Source organism: Armigeres subalbatus, chromosome 3, assembly GCF_024139115.2.
Source record: "Armigeres subalbatus isolate Guangzhou_Male chromosome 3, GZ_Asu_2, whole genome shotgun sequence".
Taxonomy (NCBI): domain Eukaryota; kingdom Metazoa; phylum Arthropoda; class Insecta; order Diptera; family Culicidae; genus Armigeres; species Armigeres subalbatus.
The window spans coordinates 234,607,063-234,632,623 of record NC_085141.1 but is presented as its reverse complement, the minus strand read 5'-3'; the positions used below and the strand labels follow the sequence as shown (position 1 = coordinate 234,632,623).

The following is a 25,561-nucleotide window of genomic DNA, read 5'->3' as shown; positions in this document are numbered from 1 at the left end:
TTGTTTGCCGATTTCATCAGAGTGGTGCAAAGACACCAGAAAACAAACGATACGAATGTGCAAATTCTTTATTTTCTTTAATAAGAGCAGGGAAAAATCTGTTTGAGTAGAACTATTAATGGAACCTTTCTCAAACAGGCGCAGAACCTCCTCATCTTAACACATAACAATACATAGTTCCACAATGCTCACTTAATTTGAATATTCAGAAGTGGTTAGACAGATATTTATTCTATGTGGTAATAAATAAATCAATAAAATTCTAAAAAATATTATGCTCATCGGGTTAGAAGTTCGTGATACGATTTTTCTCTATTTTCTTCATCTGTTATTGGATAAGGAGTTCAACTTTTTAGCGATTTTTTTTCAAACTGCGACCACACTGGTCATTCGATGGCTGATTTTACCTACAACATGTTTCACTGCAATATCGCAAAACTCAAATGAAACAACTCGTAACATACAACGCTAGTGCGTCTCTAATGTGCCATTTTGAACCACCAAGTTTCGAGCTAAACCTGTTACACAAGATTGAATTAGCCATCATCATCGTCATGATCGCAAACCACCGCCGCCGTCGTCGTCGTCGTCGGTCGTCGTCAGAATAATCTTCCCTTACTTGCTACAATTCAGTACAGGGACACGTTGCAGCTGCCGCTACTACTATCGACTATCGCAGGGCAAAGTTTTCTAATTATGAAACCATATCGGGTTCGGGTGACAACACACCCACCGTCCCATCACCACCTTGTCGTCATTTTCCGACGGCGGCAGCGGCGTGTTTTTTCCTTGTCTTTGCAATATAATCGCAACCCCGCCGCCGTCGCTTCGATCCCGGGGATGGGTGGCGGCCAATCGTCGAGATGAAATTTTTGACTGTCACCAAGTGCCGGGATTTCAACTTTTCCCTAGCCGGCAGAACACAACAGACTGGGACTGGGATCGACGAGATTGGTTAAGACAGGAAACATTACTGCCAAGTGTCGCTCGGTTTATTTGACAAAGAAACTTTAATAACTAAACCATGGCGAAAAGTGGCGTGGAACGCGCGTAGGGAGTGCCATTTCGCTCAGAACAAGCACAAAAAGTCAATATTGGAAGAAAGACGTCAAACTTTCGAAACAGGGACAAGTTGGAATTAAATCGATGCATGTTTAAAGGCAGAAGAGTGGGGCGCTTTATATAATCCAGCTTGAGTCGAGCTGCAGTTTGACTGCGATGGAATGCCGTGCTTCTGGCTTCAAGCTCTCCGATCGGAGCGCCATTCTCAATGATTGATTTCGGGAGATTGCTTCCGTACATCGGATCATGGTCGTAAAGACCCACCTTAGCGTGTACTTTATCATGCTTTCCACCGCAAGATTTGTCCCCAAGTGTCGCAAAAACTTTCGAGCCATCATCGCGCGAACGAGAAGTTCATAGCCCCGGAAGAGAAATGGCAGTCTAATGCGGTAGGATCCAGTCCACATGCGAACTCGCGTACTGGTGCGCCCTCGACAAGGTGGCACTTCTTTCCACCGACGCGACCCATCTAAGCATTACTCGTTATTTTCCACCACGGCACAGGAAGTGATGGCATTTTTCGTCTATTCTTTAGCATATATGAATATCAAGAAGTATTATCGCGCGAGTGCTTGTCCCAGTCGCTGTCGTAGTTGTCCTTCCCGGCCTTCCTGTATGCATCACTACGACGCACAGTGGAGACTTTGACCGATTTGCTTGGACAAAATGATTTCAAATATAAAAAAAACTAAGATTTAGCCCGGTTACTTTTTTTTCCAAAAAATATACCCTTGGATTCCATTTTTTGGATTTTTAATATTTTCGATAAACCTCCTTCCTGTTCAAGTGACATTTACCAACCAGAAAGCTAACACCAACATATTCATCAGAAGAACTTCTCTGGAGAGTTGCGGTGCTGTCTGGAATTAAACCAAGATCTATTTAGGTTATCGACAGAGGCGCGTTTAACAATCATCCAACGGAGGTATAAGTTGTTAAAATCGCAAGTTTATGTAACTAAAAATATCTCATTCTAACCAAAATTATTCTACTAACAACTGTCTGTGTGTCGAGGAAAATCGGTGTTTATCATACAACTACTCCACATGGTAGTGTATGTAAGTGGAAAATGAGAAAGAATTTCACCACTGTCGTCGTCGTCGTCGGCGGCGGGGGTCCCGTCTTCGACGACGACGACGTATAGTCATTGGAGCAGCCAAGTATGAGCGAGAGTGTCTCGGAACGCGGACCCAAGTGCTCTTGATGTATAGTGTGGAGAGGTGGCCACAAGTTTATCAGGTAGGCAATAAATTATTCAAACGTTATGTGCTTGCTTCTTGTTTGCTACTTATTCGGGCTGGTATTTATCATTTTCCATTTCTTTATTTGGAAAGCGCCTGTTCCCTGGCGGTGGTGGGGACGACCTAACCTGTATTGGCTTTCACTGCCGGCTTGCAATACGGGGTTGTACCATTTTCCATACCATTTGGGTCGCGCCTTCGTCATCGCCGAAGTCGACAAAAAACAGATTAAATGAAAAATTGATGTGGCCGTTCCTTGCTGTAGCTTCTGGAACCGGAGGGTATGCCGCCCGAACAAAACCGTTTTAAAAAACTTTGTCAAGTTTTGTGGCTTCCGATTCGGTGAGTCCTTTCGAGGGCTGCACTCCGTTCCATTTTCGAGCGATCCCTTTGTCGTGCCGTGGGTAGGTTCGCTTATTCTTGGGGCTCCCAACGACGCGACTTGACTGAAATGTGAGATAACTGGGTGATAAATTGCATACTGTTTCCACATTTCAACTATTCCGGTGACTTTTGCCCTCACACACGTTCTCAGTGGGTGGCGCAAAACCGGGGAAGATTATGCCGCAGTACCTGCTATAGTTGCTGCAGGGCTGCAGACAACTGTGACGGCACTGTCAGGTTGGGATTTTGTGGTTTTGAAGTTTTTAAAGTAGAACGGGTGGTTTTTTTTCGATTCTTTTTTATCTGAATTTCCTGAATATCCCTGGTAAGCAGCCACGAACTTCCCCGAAAAATTACCAAAATTACCAAATTATCAAGGAAAAATAGCTGGTTTTGGGATATCCTGGGTCATCCAAACCGTCCTTGGTGCAGGGCTTGCGATCTGCAGCCGCGACACTAGCCTTTTCCGTCACCAGAAGCTTTGATACATATTCAATCATGTCCTTAACATATTTCAGAAAACCATTAGACCAAGATAATTTTGGGTATTCTGGGTCATCCAAACCGTCCTTGAGTCCAGAACCTATGATCTACAGACACGATACTAGCTTTTCTCGTCATTCAAGCTTGGAAATATATTCAAACATATTCATAGATCTCCCAGGAGAGATAAATGATTCAATTGAATGCACATTGAAGCTTTGAGTACTGAAAAACGATTTTCTTGCAGCTGTAGATCGCAAGTGCTGAACCTAAGGACAGTTTGGATGACCCAAAATTTCCCGGATATAGTTGAAGGCAAAAAAAGATTTTCTTGCAAAACCCATTTTCTTGTAGCTGTAGATTCCAAGTTCTGAACTCAGAAGGGAGTGTGACTACTCAGAATATCTTAAAACGATATTCGTTGCCTCCCAGAAGGTGTAATGGATTTAATTGAATGCATATCGAGCATTTAAGCACCGAAATGAGCTTCTAAGTCAATCGAGAAATGAATATAAAAGGGACCATTGAGGGCTCTGACCGCTTTCTTGACCTACAGATTGGCCCAGGGAACCTGTGAAAGGGGACATCTTAGTTTTAGCACCAAAACTAGTCATACAACGGCTCTTTTCTCATGGCTTTGGATCAGGAAGCGAAGAATGAAGTAAGCAGTTATGAAACTGAAAAAAAAATGATTCGGGTAATATTTTTAAATTGATCCTGGCATTTCATATTTATACCTCGTTTCCTGATCGAAAAACGATTATTTTCACAGATAACCTCGGGGCAATCAGTAGTTCCTGAGAGCAGTCAGAGCCGTCAATGGTCCATTTTATATTCATACTTCGCTTCCTGATCGAAAACCCTAAAAAAGAGCCGTCGAATGACTGGTTTTGATGCCAAAACTAAAATGTTCCCTTTCACAGGTTCCCCGTGAGCTATCCGTAGGTCCAGAAAGCAGTCAGAGCCGTCAATGGTCCATTTCTTGTTCATACTTCACATTCTGATTGGCTGATTGATTTTGGTGTAAAAACTAAAATGTCCCCTTCCACAGGTTCCTCGGAAGCAACCAGTAGGTCCTGGAAGCGTTCAAAGCTGTCAATGGTCCTTTTATATTTATACTTTGCTTACTGATCAATAACCTATAAAAAAGAGCCGTCGAATGACTGATTTTGGTGCTAAAACTTATATGTTCCCTTCCACAGGTTCCTCGGGGCCAATCCGTAGATCCTGGAAGTGGTTAGAGCCGTCAATGGACCATTTTATATTCATACTTCGCTTCCTGATAGGAAACCATGAAAAACGAGCCTTCGAATGACTGATTTTGGTGCTAAAACTTAAATGTTCCCTTCCACACGTTCCCCGGGGCCAATCCGTAGGTCCTGGAAGCGGTCAAAACCATCCATTGACCATTTTATATTCATACTTCGCTTCTTGATCGAGAACCATGAAAAAAGAGCCGTCGAATGACTGGTTTTGATGGTAAAACTAAAATGTCCCCTTCCACAGGTTCCCCGGACCAACCCGTAGATCCTGGAAGCGATCAGAGCTGTCAATGGACCATTTTATATTCATACTTCGCTTCCTGATCGAAAACCATGAAAAAAGAGTCGACAAATGACTTATTTTGGTGCTAAAACTTAAATGTTCCCATTCACAGGTTCCCCGGGGACATCCCAGCGACTCCAGGATCCGTTTGTTCAATTGGATCATTCTTGACACATTATAAGCCTTCTGGAATAAAATCATAGTGGACGATCTATCAAAAAGCGAGATTCAAATGAAGTTGTGGCCTGAGCCCTTTGATAAGTATCGATCGGAACCGATTATAAAGAAATTGCCATATCTCACTTGGTTCTGGTCCGATTCCAAATCTCAATATCTGGTTCCAATCAGCAAGAGCCCTACTTCATTTGTGGTTACTAATATTATTCATTTTTTAACCACAACTTCTCCTAATATCCACCTCAAATTTACGGGTTTGAACCTACCTCCGAAAAACCCGGAATATTTATTATTATAATCTTTATTAAAGAGGTTTTTAGCCCAAGGCTAGTTCACCTCCGAAAACACCCGGAATATATCCGGAATCCGGTGGCTATAGTCGGTTCCATGGACATACCGTCAAACTACATTAATTTTCTAGTTCGGGCATGCCTGAATTGTCAAAATCGGATGATAGCTAAGATAGTTACAACACATCTAATTTTACTCAAAATTTGCCTATCCTAATTATTTTGTCCATCCCCTGTATGACCCCGTGGACTGAAAGGGCTGGTTCATCTCTACAACGAGAAAAGTCTTTGATCTTCCATGGGAAATGTCTTCGAGTTTGCTCGGAAAATGCCTACGAATTTTCACGAGACATAACTCTGAACTTCCACGAGAAATGTCTTCGCATTTCAACAATAAATGTCTCCGCACTTCCACGGGAAATGTCTTCAAATTTCCACGAGAAATGTCTCCAAATATCCATGGAAACAGTCTCCGATTTTTCACGGAAAGTATCTACAAAATGTCACGGAGAATGTCTCCAATTTTCCGAGAGATTTATCTCCAAAGTTCTACGAGAAATGTCTCCGAATTACCACTGGAAATGTTTTCAAAATTGCTCGGGAAATATTTTCGGAGAAAAGTATTCGCATTTCTACGAGAAATGTCTCCGCATTTCAACAAGAAATGTTTCCATGTCCTTCCATGGAAAATGTATACGAATTTGCACCATGGGCGAAACCCGGAACCAGTCAAACAGTAGAGAACCAGATATTCATTGGTGGCTTTGATGCAGAACCTGTTGTTGTTGATGCGCTGCTTTCCAGAGATGCTAAAGATGGCTTAAGGCGAGGACCATACCCCAGGAGTCGCCAATCTAACCCTTGATTCCCTCTGGTCGAAAGATAAACTCAGTACGGAGAGATTTCCGAAAACTTGTGCTAGATTGACCGCAGGTTTATCCAACAGTTAACTAGACTGAACAGAACGCCTGGTAACAGACGAAAACAATATAAAATCAGAACGCTTCATTGAAGTTTTCGAAGGCAGTTTTTTCAAACTTGCGGTGCTGCAAGAAACGACCAGGAGATAGATGGAGCGGGTTAGGCGATGTTGTTGGAATGGGGGAGGTGTGATGCCCTCCCAGCTGACCTGATTAGAAACCATGGTTAAGGTTGAAAAGGGGGCTGAGAACCCGGAATAAGGTTCTCGGGTTGCCTGATCACTGGGGGGTTGGGACTTATAGCATTGGGAGAATCCAAGGAAAGCCCGAGCGTGTGTCCTGTTCGGAGCCGGTTCTTGCTTTCTTGCTGGTTCTTTTAGTTGCTCAGGTCCGTCCAGGCTGACGTGCTCCTCTTGATTCTCTGCTGCTGTCCAATGGTGGAAGCTAACCATGACATTTTCCAATTGTATCGCACTGTCTTTCTTATCCAGGTTTTTACGTCTCCCGCAGAGACTGTTGACACATTTAGCTGACCTTGATAACCGATTCCAGCAAAATGATCGACCTTGGTGTTGTCAGGCACTTAACAGTGCCCCGGGATCCAAGCAAAGGTCGTATTTGGGACAATATTTGCTAGGATACCTTGGATCCAGGGGTGTTTCGGCGTTTCGCTCTGAAGTGCGGAGATAACACTAGCTGAGTCGGATAGGACGAGGATGGGCTTCGTGGACGGGTAGGTGGCGGCGATGAGAACTGCAGATGCTTTTGCCGAAAAAAATGTACAGGCGTCCGGGAGACTATCCGAGATAGTCATGTTTGTCCCGGTGACCTCGATGCCTACTCCACGGCCTGAAACAGACGCATCCGTATATCTGTGTTCGTTATTGTTGAATTCTCTGTTACCAACTCGGCTCGGCTACCGACCTTCTGACAGCCAAGGTGTTGTCACCCCTGTATGCTATAAAATTGTTAAAGTTGGCCTTTGATGAGTGCTAGTATCCGGTCTCCTTCGATAAGGAGAGGGATCCTGTTTTCTCCGGAAGTTACGGCGGCGAAAGAGGCGGATTTGCGGCAGATGGCCGCTCGCACACGATGGCTAAATGAGAAGATGCCTGTCGGAAGCGGCTCGAACGTATGAGTTGAAGGTCGGTGACAGAGTTTGTGCGGTGGGCGATTCAGGTTTGTTCCAAGCCGTAGAGTAAGCAGATTTAAATGATAGCTTGCCCTTTCCTTAACCGGAGTATACTGTTATTGATTCGGTTCGGTTTGGATGGCATCAGAACCAGAACGATCTATGACCTTGAGAGGACACTGCAAGAACTTTTACAATTTTCCTGTTGGTGGTGGGATGCTCTCCCAACTTGACGCTTGGTCCTGACAACTGGTGCCTCCAACGGCAGACGTGTCCTCTGACGCACTTACTGGCGGTCGTAGTGTAGCCTGCAGAGCTGGCCCAACAATGGACAGCCCTGACGGTAGATTGGGTTCGTATTCGCGTGCGGCCTGGAATGTCGCCAACGATTACCAGCAATATATCGTCGACATAGACGAAGACGTAAATGTTCGGTGGAAGTGAAAGAAACACACCGTTCATGGCGACAAGGAACAGAGTCACCGCCAGAACGGAACCCCAGGAGCGTCCTATGAGGAAGTTCCGAACAAAAGCAAGGATGTTGCCGGAAAATCCCCATTGCTGAAGGACGAAGGGAATTCCAAGATATCCGCAAGGATACCAGGTCACCGTGTTTGCCCTCATAGTAAGCGTTTTGCAAAACGTCACTCAAATTTGCAAAATATGTGCCAGTACCGTATCCTGGCGCAGAACGCGTGCTGCCAGAATCCGTGTCTACCTTCTGCCTTCTACCTTCTAGTTTGTCGCGCAGCCGTCGGTTCACCATCCTCTCGACGACTTTGGACACACAAGAGGACAGCAAGATGGGCCGGTACTTCGTGACATCCTGGGACAGAATAGAGATGACTAAACTTTTTCGCCACTCTTCCGGGTAGGTTTGGTCAACCCACATTTGGTTGACTAACTCTAGGAACCGGATCATGGTGAAAGGCGGTAGCTTTTTGAGCATGGGGTACCCTCTCGTCGGGACAAGGGCGAAAGACAGCTTGGCAGCAGGAAACGGTAGATTGAAGCCAGAATTGTGTGCATCTGGGGGAACATGAAAGGTTGTTGGGGAAGTCATGTCACTGAATAATTCCGTATTTCCACACGAAATGTTTCCAAATTTCGAAAGAAAATGTTTCGGAATTTCCACTTGAAATATTTTCGAATTTCTACGGGAAATATCACCAAACTTCTACGAGACATATTTCCGAATTTCCACGATAAATGCTTCCGATTTTTCAAGGGAAATGTCTCCGAATTTCCACTAGAAATGTTTCCAAATTCTCATGGGGAACGTTCCCAATATTACAGGGGAAACATTCCCGAATTTCCACGGAAAACACTTCTTAGTTTCTACGAAAAACGGCACCGGATTTGCGTGGGAAATGTCTCCGAATTCACCCGAAAAATGTATTCGAATTTCTACAGTAAATGTCCCCAAATTTGCTCGGAAAATGTCTCTGAATTTCTTGTGGAAATGTCTTCAAATATCAAAAGCAAATACTACCGAAGTTTCATGAGTAATATTTCCGAATTTCCATAGTGTAAAACCAACAGTAAAATTGCTGAGGGAATGTCTCTAAATTTCCACGGAAAATGTCTCCGCGTTCCTACGATAAATGTATCCGTCCATGTCTCCAATATTACAGGGTAAATATCTCTAAATTTCCACAGGAAATGTCTCCATCCTTTTACGAGAAATGCCTGTGAAATGTCTCTGAATTTCCACGGGAAAAGTCTTCCAATTTCCACGAGAGACGACTCAAAATATTCAAGAATAATGTCATCGGATTTCCACGAAATTCGAATAAGCGTAAGAAATGTCTTCGAATTTCCACGGAAATGCCTCTGATTTTCCACAAAAAATGTCTCCATGAGAAATGTCTCCCAATTTCTACGGAAATGTCCAAGATTTGTCACCAGAATTGTTTCCAAATAACGACGGAAAATGTTCTTAAATTTGCATGGGAAATGCCTCCTAAATGCCACAGAAAATTCAGAGACGCGACGCGTGTCGTGTAGTTCTTAGGTTAGCACAAACAAAAATCCTTTTAAATTCCACAGGAAATGACTCTGAAATTTCACGAGAAATTTTTCCCGCATTCTAGCGAGAAATGCCACCAAACTTCCACGAGAAATGTCATCGATTTTCCATGGGTAATGTTTCCGAATTTCCACGGGAAATATTATCGATTTTGCACGAGAAATGTCTACGAATTTTCATGCGAAACGTCTCCAAAATTGCAGGGGAAATGTCTCCAAATTTCCTCGAGAAATGTCTTTAAGTTTTTATGCTAAAAGTCTCCATCTTTGACCGGGAATTGGCTCCGAATTCCAACAAAAAAAGTCTCACATTTTTTAACGGGAATTTTTCTCGGGATTTCCATGAAATTTGTTTCCGAATATTTGCCAAAAATGACTCCACATTTCACAATTCACAATTCAAAGGCTTGTCACTGAATTTTCACGAGAAACTTTTCTCACATTTTCACAGGGAAATGCCTCGAAACTTCCACGAGAAATGTCACCAATTTTCTATAGGTAATGTTTCCGAATTCCCACGAGAAATGTTTACGAAGTTCCATGGAAAAGTCTCCAAAATTGCACGGAGATTTTTGCTTGGAGACACGTGCAATTTTTTAGGCATTTTCCGTTGATATTGAGAAACATTTCTGGTAGGAAATCCCTTGGGAAATGTCTGTGAATTTCAGAGGAAATGTCATCAAAATTGAAGGAGAAATAACTCCGAATTTCCACGGGAAATGTCTTTGCATTCTCACGAGTAATGTCTCCACGCTTCCATGACTTTAAATTTTCATGAGAATTTCTACGCGAAATGTCTCCGAAATTCCACGGAAAAAGTTTTTGAATTTCCACGGAAAATGTCTCAACAGTTTCACAGGTAATGTCTTGGGATTTCCACGAAACTTGTCTCCGAATATTCGCGAAAAATCTCTCCACACTTTCACCTGAAATGTCTCCGAAATTCCATGGAAATGTCCAAGATTTCCTACCAGAAATGTTTCTGAATATCGACAAAAAAAAGTCTCCAAAATTACACTATGAATTTCAATGGAAAATGTCTTCAAATTTTTACAAGAAATGTCGCCGAATTTCCACGGTAAGTGTCTCAGAATTTCCTCGCGAAATGTTTCTGATTTCCCACGTGAAGTTCCTATTAATTATCAGAGGTAACTACGAAATACGGTAACAGGAAATTAATAACGTTAAATGATTTATTAAATATTTGCCCTCGAAATATTTTATTTTTTTTTGCATTAATTTTATCGTTATTTTGAAATTCAGAATCTATTTTATGGAAGTTCATTTAAATAATAACACAGGTTTGTATTAATTAGTCATAGTCTGCTCTAATTTGCATACTCTCAGATAGTGTTTCTCGCGTGCTTAAAGTAGAACCTTCCCCCAGAATCTAAAGAATAAAACAATAATGCAAATTTTCGGAAAGAACCTCTTCGTTCCGTTTGCCTTTCCGTGACAACCCGAAAAAGAAAACGCAAATGAATTGTCAATCACATCTAATTGATTCCAATACGGAACTCCATTATCAGTGTTTGGCACGCCACTTCCGTCTTGCCGCATGGCATTGCTGCTGTGCTACTGCAGTTGTCACCGGTTCATAGCCGAGGACAAATGTCGAATAATGTCTTCACCCCTTTCTCCGGCAGCGTCGCGTCGGCAAAGTGCTTCCCTTTTTGTGTCATTTCGGGGTTTCCGTTTTCTTCTGTTTTCAAACAATTTCCGAATTGCATACATTAAGGGCGGCCTTCCTTGGTCTTCGATATGGTAATTCCAGCTGGTGAAAAGGGAAAACGATTAGAATGGAATTAGGCCCAGCTTTTCGATTCACGAAATTCCGCACAAGATGGGCCCGGCGTGGAATCAACTCTGATGGTTTGGAAAATGAAAGGACTTTCAAACACGGAAGGCCGAGAACAGATAAGGTGGGCAGAGTCGGTGACCCAGGACAATAATCGTTAAAAGGTGCCACGATGGCTGCACGTACTATCGTAGTGATGTGACCGACTGGGGATGAGTGGAACGAATTTAACGACAATTTGATAAGAAAGTAGAATGCTTGTTAAAGTTATTTCAAATAGATAGTAAATGTATGCTAATAAAATCAAACTGACGGGATTTGAATGCCACCATTTTTGGTTTAATGTCTTGATTGAAGTATCTTGAATAATCAACAGAAGTTACTTACGTACTGATTAGAAGCAATGCGGGACATACCTGTAAGTAAATTAAAATGGATAAATTGGTTAGTATGGAAAAGACAGCATCATTTTATAACTTTAGTCGTTAGAATAGATAGAATGGTAACTTAAAGTACAGTGAAGTAAGCTACTTCTCTTCCCGCGAGTACAAACATTCCCGCTAAAAGATGGTAAACAGTACGGCTTCCCGGAACACACATGCTACTCCACGTAGCAGACATTGTTTTCACGCGCCTACAGCAGCAGCGGAACAAGATATCGTTGTTTTTCTTTGTTCCAGATGGGGTAGAAACATATACGTACATGGAACGGAACGGACGACGACGACGGTGGCTTCGCCGTGGGCACGATATACCAACGCAACCGACTGCGATCCGGGCGCGGTAGCGTGGATAATTATCTTCGCTTTTTGTTTTACGATCTGGCACCGGTGTGTCGGTCGACCTGGCCCCGAGTTAGACGACGGCACCTTCCCAACCGCCACCAGCCAGCAGCGCAGTGGTTCGTTTTTTAGTGAGTTGCTACATGCCATGCCGTGGCATATAGAATAAAAGTGTGGTAAACGCGCTATCTCCGTTGCTCAATCGTAAAGTTCATCCGCAAGTCGTAAACAAGGCTCTGGTTATCTAGGACCTTGGGTTTCCGCAAGTTCTTGACGGGTGTGGAAGACACGCGAAAAATATGCCAACCTGGTGTTGGTTTGTATGTCGGGAACGAGGGACTTTGGGAAGGATTCCATCTGCTGGCGGGAGCATACCTCCAAGATCTCCAATATTGGCAAATCAAGGCTGAGAAACCACTCGCCGTAAGTGATTCGTTAGCCCACAACTAGCATCATCGGAGGCCACTTTCATTCGGTAGCCCCTCGGCCCATATCCACTCAAACGTGACGGCAAACACGGCTGGCCTTTTTATTTTCCGGCGTAATTTTATTTCTATGCCACTTTCGCATGGAAGGGAAATACTGCTCCTCGACAGTATAGTTCCCATACCGCTTTGTGCTGCTTCGCGTGCGCCATTGCCAAGACACCACAGCCAGTCTTATATCATTGTCCCTCAGCCGAGTCCATACGCTACTTTATTGGATTAGTTTCGTTCTGACGTGCTGGGGAATGTGTTGACGGTGGAAGCTTTCATGCGATGGAAACGCTTGGTTGTTTTCTAGTTCGCTGGATGAATAATTTCCGATTTGATGGGTTTCCGTCCTTGGAATATTAGTTTTACATGTACAAACAAACAGTGTAGGATTTGAACATATACCTAATGCCTCAACCGTAGTTTCTTATGCGAGTTTATGTTGGAAGAAAAGTCTCCGTGAGCTTAATTAAAATTTGTGTTTGGCTGGTAAGCCTTGTAACCCAGCGCAAACACTGACATACGACGCCAGTGCTGATAAATTATTTCATCTTATTCAGTTGAACGCTGAAAAGCAAATCTAGTTAGCCATTTTTTCAACCTTTCGCTTTCCTTGCCGTCTTGTCAATTTAGAGATTCTATATTTTGTCATTTGACTGGCGGTTGGAAAAACGGGCAATTATTGTAGGTACAGAAGACAGAGGTATTTCTTGTTACCAATTTAATGTGAATTATTGATGTCGAACTGATGTTTGTGCTAATTGTGACAAATGTCACTCCTTATAAGTTTCCAAATCGACGTGGTATGTACTGATAGTCAATCGAATAAAAGTGTTCGACAGACAGGAGCATCTCAATCGTGATCTCAGTTTTCTGTTTTGAGATCTACGTAGGCTATGCATATATTCGGGTCAAAAAGCTCGATTTACATTGAGATGTTTTTATAACACTGGCCAGAACCGAACCGATGACTGTTTTATACAAAGAATTCTGCCAACATGCCATGGCATTCCTTGAGGAATATAAACTCAGAAAAATGATTCAAAAACTTGATTGAATTGAAACCAAGTCTGGTTCCTCGAAAATCCTTTCAAAATCTGTAAAATTATCTCTGTTGCTCCATTTTTGGGCTACGCTACAAACTCTGTCTAGAATTTCAGCAAGCAAATGAACGGATGAAATTGGAAATGCAAGATAGAGTTTATTATATTATGGTACAAGTTTGATCAAAGGATTTACATGATTTTTTTTCCACATGATTTACATGTTTTTTTTGTTGATAAAAGTTCAATTAAGCAATTCGAATAAAAAATGAAAAAAAATCACAGTGAAGAAAATTCATAAAGAAAAGCAAAGAAAATTATGCTTGAACTCATCAGAAATATGGGGCCCTCCTTAGCCGTGCGGTAAGACGCGTGGCTACAAAGCAAGACCATGCTGAGGGTGGCTGGGTTCGATTCCCGGTGCCGGTCTAGGCAATTTTCGGATTGGAAATTGTCTGGACTTCCCTGGGCATAAAAGTATCATCGTGTTAGCCTCACGATATACGAATGCAAAAGTAGTGACTTGGCTTAGAAACCTCGCAGTTAATAACTGTGGAAGTGCTTAGTGTAATGCCAATGAAGGAGAAGGAGGAGGAGGAGTCATCAGAAATAGGATTTTTATGCTTCATACTATAAAATTTTTGGGATGAGTTTTTGTCTTAGTTTCAATGCAAGGGCAAGATTTGTGAAAAAAATCCAGATGCGCACACGTAAAAAATAACCTTATATGTTATGGCAAAAACCCATTCGAAAATACTTATAGGGAAGAGGCCCCAAAACACCCCCCGATGCAAAACGCCTTTTGTGGTTTCCGTCATATTTACCGTCATTAAGATGGCTGTAACAAAACTAGATCTAAAATTATGTAGGTTAGGCGAAAAAAGTTTCAAAATAGTGTATGGGAAGGTCGGAAAAACCGAAAATTTCCACATTTTAAAGAAACATCTAACATTTTGGCGAGGCAAAACGCCCTAGTGTCGCTAACCTACAATGTACTTGCGTCTCCACGCACTATCCATACCAGAATGCTGATTCGCCGACGCATGGTACTTTGTTCCTTAGTAGTTGCCAGCTAAAAGGCGTTTTGCCTCATGAGTTTTCCGGCAACAGAATATCACCACTTTTTTGAAATGTGAATAATATCAATATGATTGAGATTTTTTACAATTTTTGAATGGCATCAACTAGCTATCTTGTTTAACTGTTGCATAATGTAAAAATACCCATGAATAGCGTTACAAATGAGACAATAAAGCAGTATTTGCTTAGCTAGGGCATTTTGCCCCCCCTTCCCCTACTCTTCATTATGCCACCCAATGAATGATCGCATATCAAAAAGCTAATAACATTCATAAGTTAATGAAAAGTATAAGTTTCGGAATGTATGTGACTTATGCGATGTATTTTTTTTCTTATATATAACATTAAGCGCCTGCTTTGGCAGAACGTATTATAAATCTTAATAATAAAAACATTGTACGAGTATGTAAAAACATTGTACGAGAAAGGCAAAAACATTAAATTTTTTACGTGCATTAAATCAAGCCCTCGAACAAATTTGCACAAATAAGAATTGTGTGCGAAGAATTGTGTTCTCAGCAGAAACAGGCATTTCCTATTAATCAGTGTTGTGCTGAATCATTCTCTGCCGATAATGATTGCAATATCCAAATGATAAATCTTCTGTTAGGCGTCCTGGTTTTGTAGTAGGAAAAAATTGGCTTGAAAAGTAACGGTAAATGATTTAAATTAAAATATGATTTTCAAACGATTCTCATTCGTCGGCGAGTTTTGAACAATTGATAGTTTTTAACAATTGATAATTCAACAGCACGATCGCTTATGAGTGCTCATCATCCTTGATTTTTTAGAAATTTGATGTTTCCCTGTTTTCCATACATGTTAATATCATATACGCAGCACTAAATACGTGTTTTGTTTTGCGGAATAGCTTGTTTGGAATATCACGATAGGGTTCTTAATTTTTGTTCTATCCGCAGCAGAAATTAAAGACAAACCATGTTTTGTTCTGTCCGAAAGTTCGTGTGGTAGCGTTGCGAGTTCTAGTTATCCATCCTTATGCTATCTACAGCAAAAACTAAGATCAGTCCAAATTTTATGTACAAAAAATCGTTTTAGACTGTCCTAATATTTTCTTTGCTGTCGGCAGTACTAATTGAAACCAATAATCTTTTTCACTGTCTACAGAAAACATTAAAACAAATCTGTTCGTGTTTGTATGGAAGTTCGTTTGGAAGTTCCCAATGTATATGATTTGCTGTCTTTAGACGATACTAAAATCATTCAATGTTCGTTGAGCTGTGCTGTGCTTTTTTCGCACAAAATTTTGTTTGGGGCATTTACGAGATACGGATATGGCATCCATCAAAATGCTTTTCGGCTCGAGTGGCATTCGACCCTTCCCCCTCTGTTGAAAATGTCGTTTGGCCCAGCAGGTCATTTGGCCGAAAAAGTCGTTTAGCGAATTGGTTATTTAGCCGCCATATGGACGAAACGAACGTTTGGCAGAAACGGCCATTTGGCCCAACTCCTCATCATTGCTTCTCATTTCTTACTTCTCACTTCTTAATTATAATTAATCACTCTACGCTTTTCACATTCACTATTGTTCGACAAAACGATATTTTCGGCCATATAACCCGTTTAACAAAAGTCAAATTTACGGTCGTTCGATTCGTATCCGTATCCGCAATTTGGTCAAACGTCATTTTCAGCTAAAAAGATCTTTTTGTCGAACGATCATTTCGGCCAAACGGTATTTTTGCCAAATGATCTATTCGGCCATATGACCTATTCGATTAAACAACATTTTTAGCCAGGTGATCCGTTCTGCCAAATGACATTATCGGCCATTCGGACAAATCGCCCATTGTGCCAAATGCGAAGCCAAATGATCTTTTCAGTCGAATGCAAATTTCAGTCAAATGACCTATTCGACCGAACGTTTTTTTCCGGATAAATCAAAACCGATGTCGCTAAACGACATATCTGCTTTTGTAAGCAAAGATTCAAATTACGATTTGACAAATCTGATAGTTCTACCTCGCAAACCGCGGGTGAAGGTTTATGCTACCTGCGAATGGTATTGGTTTGCGTAGATTTGCTCTCAGATTCGTCAAATCGACGTTTAAATCCTTGTTTACAAAAGCAGATAAAAGTCGTTTTTAAAATTTGATATTAAAATGACCTGCTCGGGCAAATGACTTTCGACCAGATGGATTTCGGCCCAACCATTTGCTCAGCTCAATGGCATATTCAGTCAACGAATTTTCGGTCTTATGGCTTGTGGCCAAACGGCATTTTCTCTATCGAATAGCAGAAAATTATTAAAATTGTCCGAGACTAAGAGAGGAAAACAAAACAGGCAAAATTTGAGAGATGAGTAGATGATTACCCTAGTAACATTTTGGTTTTATGTTGGTTTTATAACACTCTTGTAGAGTAAATTATGGTTTTCTTGCTCTTGCTCTTCTTGCGTTATAAAACTTAAAATGTTACTTGGGTATGCAGATAGGGCATCTAGGGTACAATTTCACAAAAAAGTGGGTTTGTAATGAGGAGGTATCCTAAAAAAAATATACGGCAATTATTTTAAACTTGTGTGTTCTCGAAGTGTAAATCAGTTTCTATATGTTCGGATATCTTGTGATTAGTTCAAATAAAGTGACATGATTATCAAATATTGCAGCATGTACCACCAAAATTCATGTCAGACAGTTACCAATACTAAATGACGGAAGCCAAACATAGTTGTCATTTTTATTATTCCACGCATGCTGCTACGCACCAAAGCTGGAATAATGAAAAAAGGCAGTTGTGCGTGGTCTCCGCTTTGAATGGGGTGCCCTTGAAAACCGCGAATGCATTTAATTTTGGATTCCGGGAGGCATGTCCTTACCGTTGGACTAAACAACAACACAGTTTTGTGAGTTGACAAAGAAGCTGTAACGAATGGACCCCTTAAAAAGGCCCGAAATGGACCGAAACTTCGAGAAGCGATTGAAAACATCAATTCCATCTATCACTGCGCAACTAAAGAGACCAAATGAGGAATTCTCAGGTCACCCTCATTGCTGATTAGACTACTTCTTCTTTTTCTTCTTCTTTATTGGCATTACATCCCCACACTGGGACAGAGCCGCCTCGCAGCTTAGTGTTCATTAAGCACTTCCACAGTTTTTAACTGCGAGGTTTCTAAGCCAAGTTACCATTTTTGCATTCGTATATCATGAGGCTAGCACGATGATACTTTTATGCCCAGGGAAGTCGAGACAATTTCCAATCCGAAAATTGCCTAGACCGGCACCGGGAATCGAACCCAGCCACCCTCAGCATGGTTTTGCTTTGTAGCCGAGCGTTTTACCGCACGGCTAAGGAGGGCCCCTGATTAAACTACTGCAGATTCTAAATTGTTGAAAAGACATTTAAAAATTATCTGGGAATTGACGACTGAAGTTTTGCTATGAAGATTGAATTTCTTTCGGCGATAGCAGTCTTAATAAGTAGCAAATACTTTGTTGCTCCTACATCCGACGTTTCGGTTAATTTTGAAGAAGGTTAAATAAATTAACCGAAACGTCGGATGTAGGAGCAACAAAGTATTTGCTACTTATTAAGACTGCTATCGCCGAAAGAAATTCAATCTTCAAAGACATTTTAATTTTTTTTTGTAATCCTTCTGGCATTAACGATCTTCTAAAGGTATTTTCACTTAATTAGAATGCTTTATGAAGAAATTTCCTTTTTGCCAGTTTTTCATAATTCGATAGCCATTTAACAAATTGTTTATCACTTCGTCCTACCGGAATCAATATAGTAACAAATCTGTCTCGTTCATTGATTCAGAACAGCGCCGTATGTAGAATGCATTTTTGAGACTTTTCCACTCTGCAGATTTGTCATGATTTGAAAAATATTCTAAGATAAATAGTTTTTATTACTTAAAGTTATTCCTATCCATCGATTTGTAATTCTGCCATTAATAAGAATCCCCAATCAATAGCTATCAATAGCAATAATTTGAAGGGCGTCACTATCCGCTGAATGAATGTTTTTTAGAGATGTTTACGTTATGCAGATTTGTCATAAATCAGTAGAGATTTCGAAGATTAGTCATGTTTTCGCTCTCTTTGGATTCAATTCTTGAATTACTCTTCGCACAGATATTTGCCCTCTTAAATTATTCATTAGAATAATTTCCAACTCTCCCCAACTCGATGTTCTGTGACTCGATACTTCCCCTTACTAGATAAAATTCAAAGTCTCTTGAATCTAGCATACTGCGTTCCTTCCGTAAGTCGACACCTCCCTTACTCGATATTCTGTAAGTCGATTTAATTTCCCAATGCATTTTCGCCTCGCTAGCTCGATGTTGTCAGAATCAGTTCACATGCATGATATACACGACGTCGGGCCTTTTTGTCAAATGCCGTTTGCTCGAATGCCGTTTGACCGAATATTTAGTTTAAAAAATTAGATTGCGATTTGTGAAGAGTGAGTAGTGAGAATAACATGAAGCTTACATAAAGAAGTGAGGGATGAGACATTTCTCACATCTCATGAGAATATGAAGACATAAGAAGTAGGAAGCAAATATTAAATGAGAAGAAAAAAGTGAGAAGTTATTAGTTCAAAGTGAGAAGCAAAAAGTGTGAAGTAAGAAGTTAGAAGTGAGAAATTTGAAGTGAAAAGTGCGAAGTGAGAAGTAAGAAGTGAAAAATGAAAAGTGAGAAGTGAGAAGTAAGAAGTGAGAATTGCAATGTGAATAGCGAGAAGTGAGAAGTAAGTTGTAAGAAGTAAAAAGTGCAAAGTGAAAAGTGAGAAGTGAGAAGTGAAAAATGAGAAGTGAGAAATGAAAAGTGGGCGAGAAGTGAGAAAATGAGACATGACAATTGAGATGTAAGGACCGAGCAGTGAGAAGTGCGAAAAGTGAAATGTGAGAAAATAAATTTGTTAAATTAATCCTTATTCCTTCCAAACTCTTTTTCCTTTTCCCTTTTACTTCCTTCTTCTTTCTTTTTTCTTTTCTTTATCTTTATTCTTTCTTTTCTTTTTTTCTTTTTCCTTCATCTATCTTCTTCCTCCTTCTATCTTATATCTCACCATTCCCTTCTCGCTTCTCAACATCTCACTTGTCTATTATCTTCTCTCACTTCTCACCTCTTGCTTATATTTTCAACCCTACCCTATTCCTACCTCTTACTTCGCAACTATCACGTCTGACTTCTCATCATCCACTTGTCACTTGTCACTACTCTCTATAGACCTCACTTCGAATATCTCATTACCCACTTCTCGATTCTCACTTTTCACTATTCATTTCCAATATCTAACTTCTCACTTCACATAATGAGGAAACAAATTTCTACTAGTAGGTCAAACGGCGTTCGGATAAATGACCCTTTTGTCCAAAGGGCATTCGACCAAATAAGCCTTAACCATGTTTTTACATGTTTGATATTTTGGGAAAAAAAATGTGTTCCCTATCACGAAAGCTCCTCAACTCAATGGTCAATGGTATTGAGTAAAAGATATTTAACTGTAATGCATGTTTTCGTTTTCCTTCAGCACATTTTTCAACAATTTTCGCTCATCGATGCCATTCAGTGCCATTAGAATTTAACAAATTATTTATATTTTCGCTTTCCTGAGATTTACTTCTAAATTTTTAATCTAACTAAAAGTAAATAAAACTATATTTTCGTCCTTTTCGGACCCATTTCTAAAACAATTTTCCGCCCATAGAGTCAGTATCAATTGTTGGAGCTCAGCAACCAGCAACAAAACTTTCAAGAAATTTCCGAACATTAAAGGGCTGCTTACAGAAATTTTTGCGGAGAAATTCTTCCAGGAATAAATTATTTCATTTTGTGCTGTCTCTGAATCCGTATGTTATTTGTCAATGGGGCGAAACAATATTTAAACGAAACATACGTGAGCAAAAGTCCTCAGGAGGAAAATTTGAGAGGTTCGGGGAAGCCTATTCAGTGTTGGTATGGGCACCTATATAATGATGTTGACTATTGTGAACGTTTTTCGGAAGGCGGAAATCTATACAGAAGGAATTAGTTATAGCGTCTTAGAAATTGGATCTTAAGCTCCTATAAAGGCGTAAAATTACACAAACAACTCATCCTAGGTGTTTAAACATCTCCAGGGCGGAAGCTTGAAGAGTTACAGAAGGCTTATTCAGTAATGCTGGTTATTTAGGGCGGGAATTCTAAGCACGCGTATATAGCACCCATTGGTACTGGACCGTAGACTAGAAAGCTTTAAATCTGTCTAGTTTTATATTTGTGGCGACTATGAATACTTTTTTATGAGAGCATAAAATTACTAAAACGCCTAAAAGTGCATCCTAGTTGAGCAAAACGTGATGCAAATTTTGAGAATTTTGAGGCATGCTTATTTAGTAATGCTCAATATTTAGGGTGGATAGTTTTCGGAAAGGTGCTCATAGTGGGTGGACATAATGTGATAAAACTGCAGTTTGGTCAAGCTCAATTTGATATTCGTGTTTTGTAGCATAGAACGTATAATAAAAATTTGGCAGAGAAGCCTTATTGATTCTAGACATTATTGGATCGAATTCACCAACGTGAACAACTTGGCAATGACGTTTTCATTTTTTTTTTTTGACGTTTTAACCCCTAACGGTCATTCACGTCTGCTTTTATTTAACAATCCAATACAGTTTCTTACAAAAGTTTAACCAAGTCTAGTTTTTCACGAATTGTATTCTCGTTTTTCATCATTTTTCAAAATGCTTTTCAAATTACTTCCTAGGTTCAATACTTTTCGAATTTCATTATTTTGAGGATTTTTGCGTTTATTTGAAATTTTTGTGGCTTACTTCTTATTAATAATTCTAATTTAGTATTGCTTAAGAGATCAATATCTTGCTGATGTGGATTAGATAAAAAATCGTTGATATTTTTTCCAATGAATTTTGGTATTTGGTCATCTCTAGGTCGGCAAATATCAACCATCATAATCACTTTAGAAACAAATCTATTTGAGAAAACACAATCAGTGTGCGCACATTTTCTTTTTCGCCCGTAAAAAATAACAAAGAATCAACACAATTCCGAAAACAAGCAGAATCTTTGGCTCATCAACGTAAGTGGCAGGTTTTTCTCCGACCTGGCGCGAAAATGACCGAGAAGCGTTGGCCAGAATTCTTATTAGATTTGGCCGGAACATCGACCATCAAACACTCATCGAAATGGAATCGATCTCAGTTCTTTTTTTCAGACAAAGCTCATTCATCCTGTAGCCAGTGATGTGTTAGAGTCGTACTAATGGGGATTAATGGACCGTTAGAGCGAACAGCAACAGCAACCACATCCCATCCCGGTAAGCCAGCTGCGACGGTTCATGAATAATGAAACATGTTGAGCTCTTCGTCGAATTCCTACCCCAACACGACACGTGGCTAAACTTTTCGACATTCCTTTTTCCGCTCAGAAACACCTTTCCGTCGGATTGATGCGGTGCAGACGCGTCTCTATCCGTCGGAAGTGAAGTTTTATCACAACCACGGATCGTGATTAATTACGGGCAACCAAACAATCAGATTAACCGGTGTCAACGAATTGTTCTGGGAAAAGTAGAATGCTTATGTTTCGGTAGCTTGACTTTGAGAATATGTCAACAATTCGTCAGAACAAAGGTCGAGTCGAAAGTCTGAAAATAAAAGTTTGAAATCGAAATGCGAAAGGACGATGTTGCAAATGAAATAATAAAGGCCTACGGGTTTGAAAAGATTGGAAACAATTCGTGGGAAAACAATTGGGAAGGATAAAAATTGGACAGACAAATATTTGCCGACCATCATTTATCCCTGACCTAAAAAATTAGAGCAGACACTTGGCAGAAGCATCTTCCTCGGTATCATCCCTTCTATAAACAAGTAGCACGATTCACCGAAGGAACGGTTCATGTCTAATTAAACAATTTATTATTTAAACAAATTTCTAAATTTAAAATCGTTAAAGACAGAAGAATCCTGCCGCTTAATTTCATAACAATTTTATTGGATTCACGCCTTCCATTCTCTGTAGACGGCAGCACCCCTTCTCAAATTATGACGCTCGCTCAGCAGGCTCAGCCTTCGGCAAGGTCCCTTCCGCATGGATTGAGTTTCGGATTAATTCCCACTTTCCACAACAGCTCGAACCACCGAAACACCGTCGAACAAGACGCCAGCCCGGATTATTCCGCCTGGTAGAAATTGAATTAGCTCTTTCGGTCCGCATTCAGCGATGTTTTTAACACGTCTATTCCACCGCCACCGCCACCTCCGTCAATGCCGACCGAGCTCAAATTCCGTCCCATTTACAAGGCAGTTGAAAATTATGTTGCGCTTTTTTACGGCTCGAATAGACAAGAATAAGCCTCTGCTTCGAGCATGGATGAATCTGCCCGTGAGAAGGGGTTAATCAAAGCCATATTTGCGCCATTTTCTGGAGGCTCATTTTCCCACTCGATTGCCTTGATTAAATGTAAACGCTCCTTGGGCGAAGCGGATGCTGCTAAAATCTGGGCCTCATCGAGCCTCTTCGGAAATGTTTATTTTGTTGCTGCTTCTGCCGATTTCACCAAGAACAAAGTACCAATTTTGTCGCAAGCTTACACTTTTTTGGCAGCCAGGGGAAAAGTCAAATTCATGCGACGACGACGACGACGAAATGAAAGAGCTACGGCAACGTATGAATGCCCCGGAATCGTGTTGCTATAAATTATCCTTTATTATATTTTTCGGGCCAATTTGCTCCCTTTTAAAAATAATTTCGTTCTTTGACACCGGTTGGGTAGCCCTTTTCTACGTTCTGCAATCTGATGACACAAAGGTGCTACAAAAATTGAAAACATTGCTTGTAGGAAAGGAAAATGTGTTAATAATGCTTGTCTTTCCGAGATTCAATCGTATTCGAATATTTGACAGCGTTGATTAAACGAAGCTCGACGTTGTTCGAGAAAAAACAAGCAGATTCATTTGATTTTGATTCGCATCCTATTTTATTACAACATAGAATTTATTGTCATGCAAGTCACTACAGTAAGAGCAGCGTCTCGCAAATTTCACCAAAAATATTCAAAATCATGGATAGTTTCCATATTAACCTACTAAATGCCGTTGTTGGTTCTGGCAAATCCAACAAAAAAGCTCGAACCTGCGAAGGCGACGAAAAGGATACCACTATATTAGATTTTATGAGTTTATTTTATTGGATATTTATTACGACCGAATGGTCCACCAGAGAGCGAGAAGGACTACTGCCTGGATCTGCCTTCCTCGGGGCTGTCCTCCGAATGTTAAAATGTTTGAAAGCTCCAACCAACACACCGTCTAAAATGTGCTTTTTGTTCCACACAGTTCACCTCCCCCAGACAGAGCACAAAAACATGGCGACCTACCTCCACTGGTGGTGGTGGCGATGGTTGGTGGCAGTACGTTCATGTCGAGGAGCTTCGAGTACATGTTCCGGGGCCCTGTTATTGGATTGCACAGCAACAGTAGCAGGTGGGCGGGGAATGGACCAAACCCTGGTCGTAATTCACACTATCCCACACCGTGCGCCCGTTCGGAGAGCAGGGAGGCAGCTACGAAAACTGCAATTAGCGTCGGGTGGTTTTTCTCGCTCGAGAATTTGTAATATTTTACATTTTTCGCACGAGATTAATTACGACGCTACTGGTAATTTAATGTTCGGAATCCGGACCGGGGCGAGGAATTTCGTGTTTCGGCAGGAAAGTTGTGCGGCTAGACAATGTAGCTGGTTTTGGATGAACGTTCGGGATCGTGGCGCGCCGTCGTAGAAAAGCGTGTGAACAAATGGAACGAAGGCCCGAGGTAGGGACATCGAAGCTCAAGGTGAAGGAAAAGTTGATCGTGAAATCTTAAAATGTGCTTCTTTGTTGGCCACAAATACAAGGTCTAAATGTTTGTACGGTGAGGTTGATTAAAAAAGTAAGTACTCGAATACGAATGAACAGGAATTAATTAGACGCGCCTTGTTATTGTTTGGAGCTCAAACTTTCAGCTTTTGGTGCGTCCTAGTGGACGCTTTCGCGACTATTTTCGGACAGGGAACGCCTAGTCAAAATTAGGGGAAAGGGATATCAGAGCTTGTTTATTGTCGGTTGGAAGGAAAGAAATATAGCAACATACATTGTTGATGATTTTGTTGATGTATAATACTACTATTGGCCTGAAAGCCATACTTTTACATTGGTACTGGGTTTGACAATGTCTAGAGTGGTTAAAGATAAAATTGTCAGGATTCCAAGTACTTTTGTTGATATGAATTCTTAAATACGGGTTCATGTTGTATGATTCGTTACACTAATCAATTTTTTTTTTCTTGCATAAGATGCTGTAGATTGTAGGAATGTAGAATTTATAACGTTTGTAATCCAAAACATGACCCTAAGTAGACTTGTGCGCTGCCGCGTCATGATACCGCCGCAGACATTTTTGCATCGGCGCGCCACCGTTTAGAATTTGTCACCCCAATTTTCCACGCCTATTCAGAAGTCCACAGCACTTTTGGTGATGGGGATGGAGTTTCTGTACACCCAACCGGGAATTGTTAGATTTTTCTAACAATTCTTCATAAGAACTAGAGATGGGCAAAACGGATCACTTGATCGGATCAGATTTGGATCATTCAGTCTAATGATTCGGATCTTTCATACGTAATGTAAGAAGATAGCAAATAAGTGAAATGGCACACACTATTGATTCGTACATAGAATAATTAGTAGACGATCTTTTTGATTTTGGGGAAAATTGTAGATTGATCATTAGTAGGGTAGAAAGATCTGGAAAACGAAATTAGTTATCTAAGACATTCATGTAGACTGCTATCGGATGAATTAAATAAATAAATAAATTTCATCCTTCTCTAACTGACAAGCATATATGGTCGGGGTTCAGCCAAATCATACCAAGCGCCATCGAAAATTTACCGATTGTTCTGCTCAAGCTTTCGTTTAGCAGATTTAATTTATCGCAAATCGCATCGAATATCCCTCAACCCCATAAATGAGGATATCCTACTGCAAATGTATGCTTAAATTGATATGAAACTATCTCCGTTGTCCTTGTACGAACAAAATATTACAAGTTAGTCGAAAAGCCGTTTGGTGCGGTCTGGCTGAACCCCGGACATATACCA

General features: G+C 40.8%; 2 protein-coding genes across 12 annotated transcripts in view; both read right to left on the bottom strand.

Annotated features, from left to right (window-relative positions):
- LOC134220941 (muscleblind-like protein 1) overlaps window positions 1–25,561 on the bottom strand; it is a 413,633-nt gene that overhangs the window by 296,564 nt on the left and 91,508 nt on the right. The window lies entirely within an intron of this gene.
- Window positions 10,654–25,561, bottom strand: part of LOC134220944 (protein muscleblind-like) — a 666,328-nt gene continuing 651,420 nt past the window's right edge. The window contains exon 3 of the mRNA XM_062700101.1: window positions 10,654–11,036. Within this exon, the coding sequence (XP_062556085.1) occupies window positions 10,971–11,036 (66 nt within the window). The 3' untranslated portion in view covers window positions 10,654–10,970. The remainder of the gene's footprint in view (window positions 11,037–25,561) is intronic.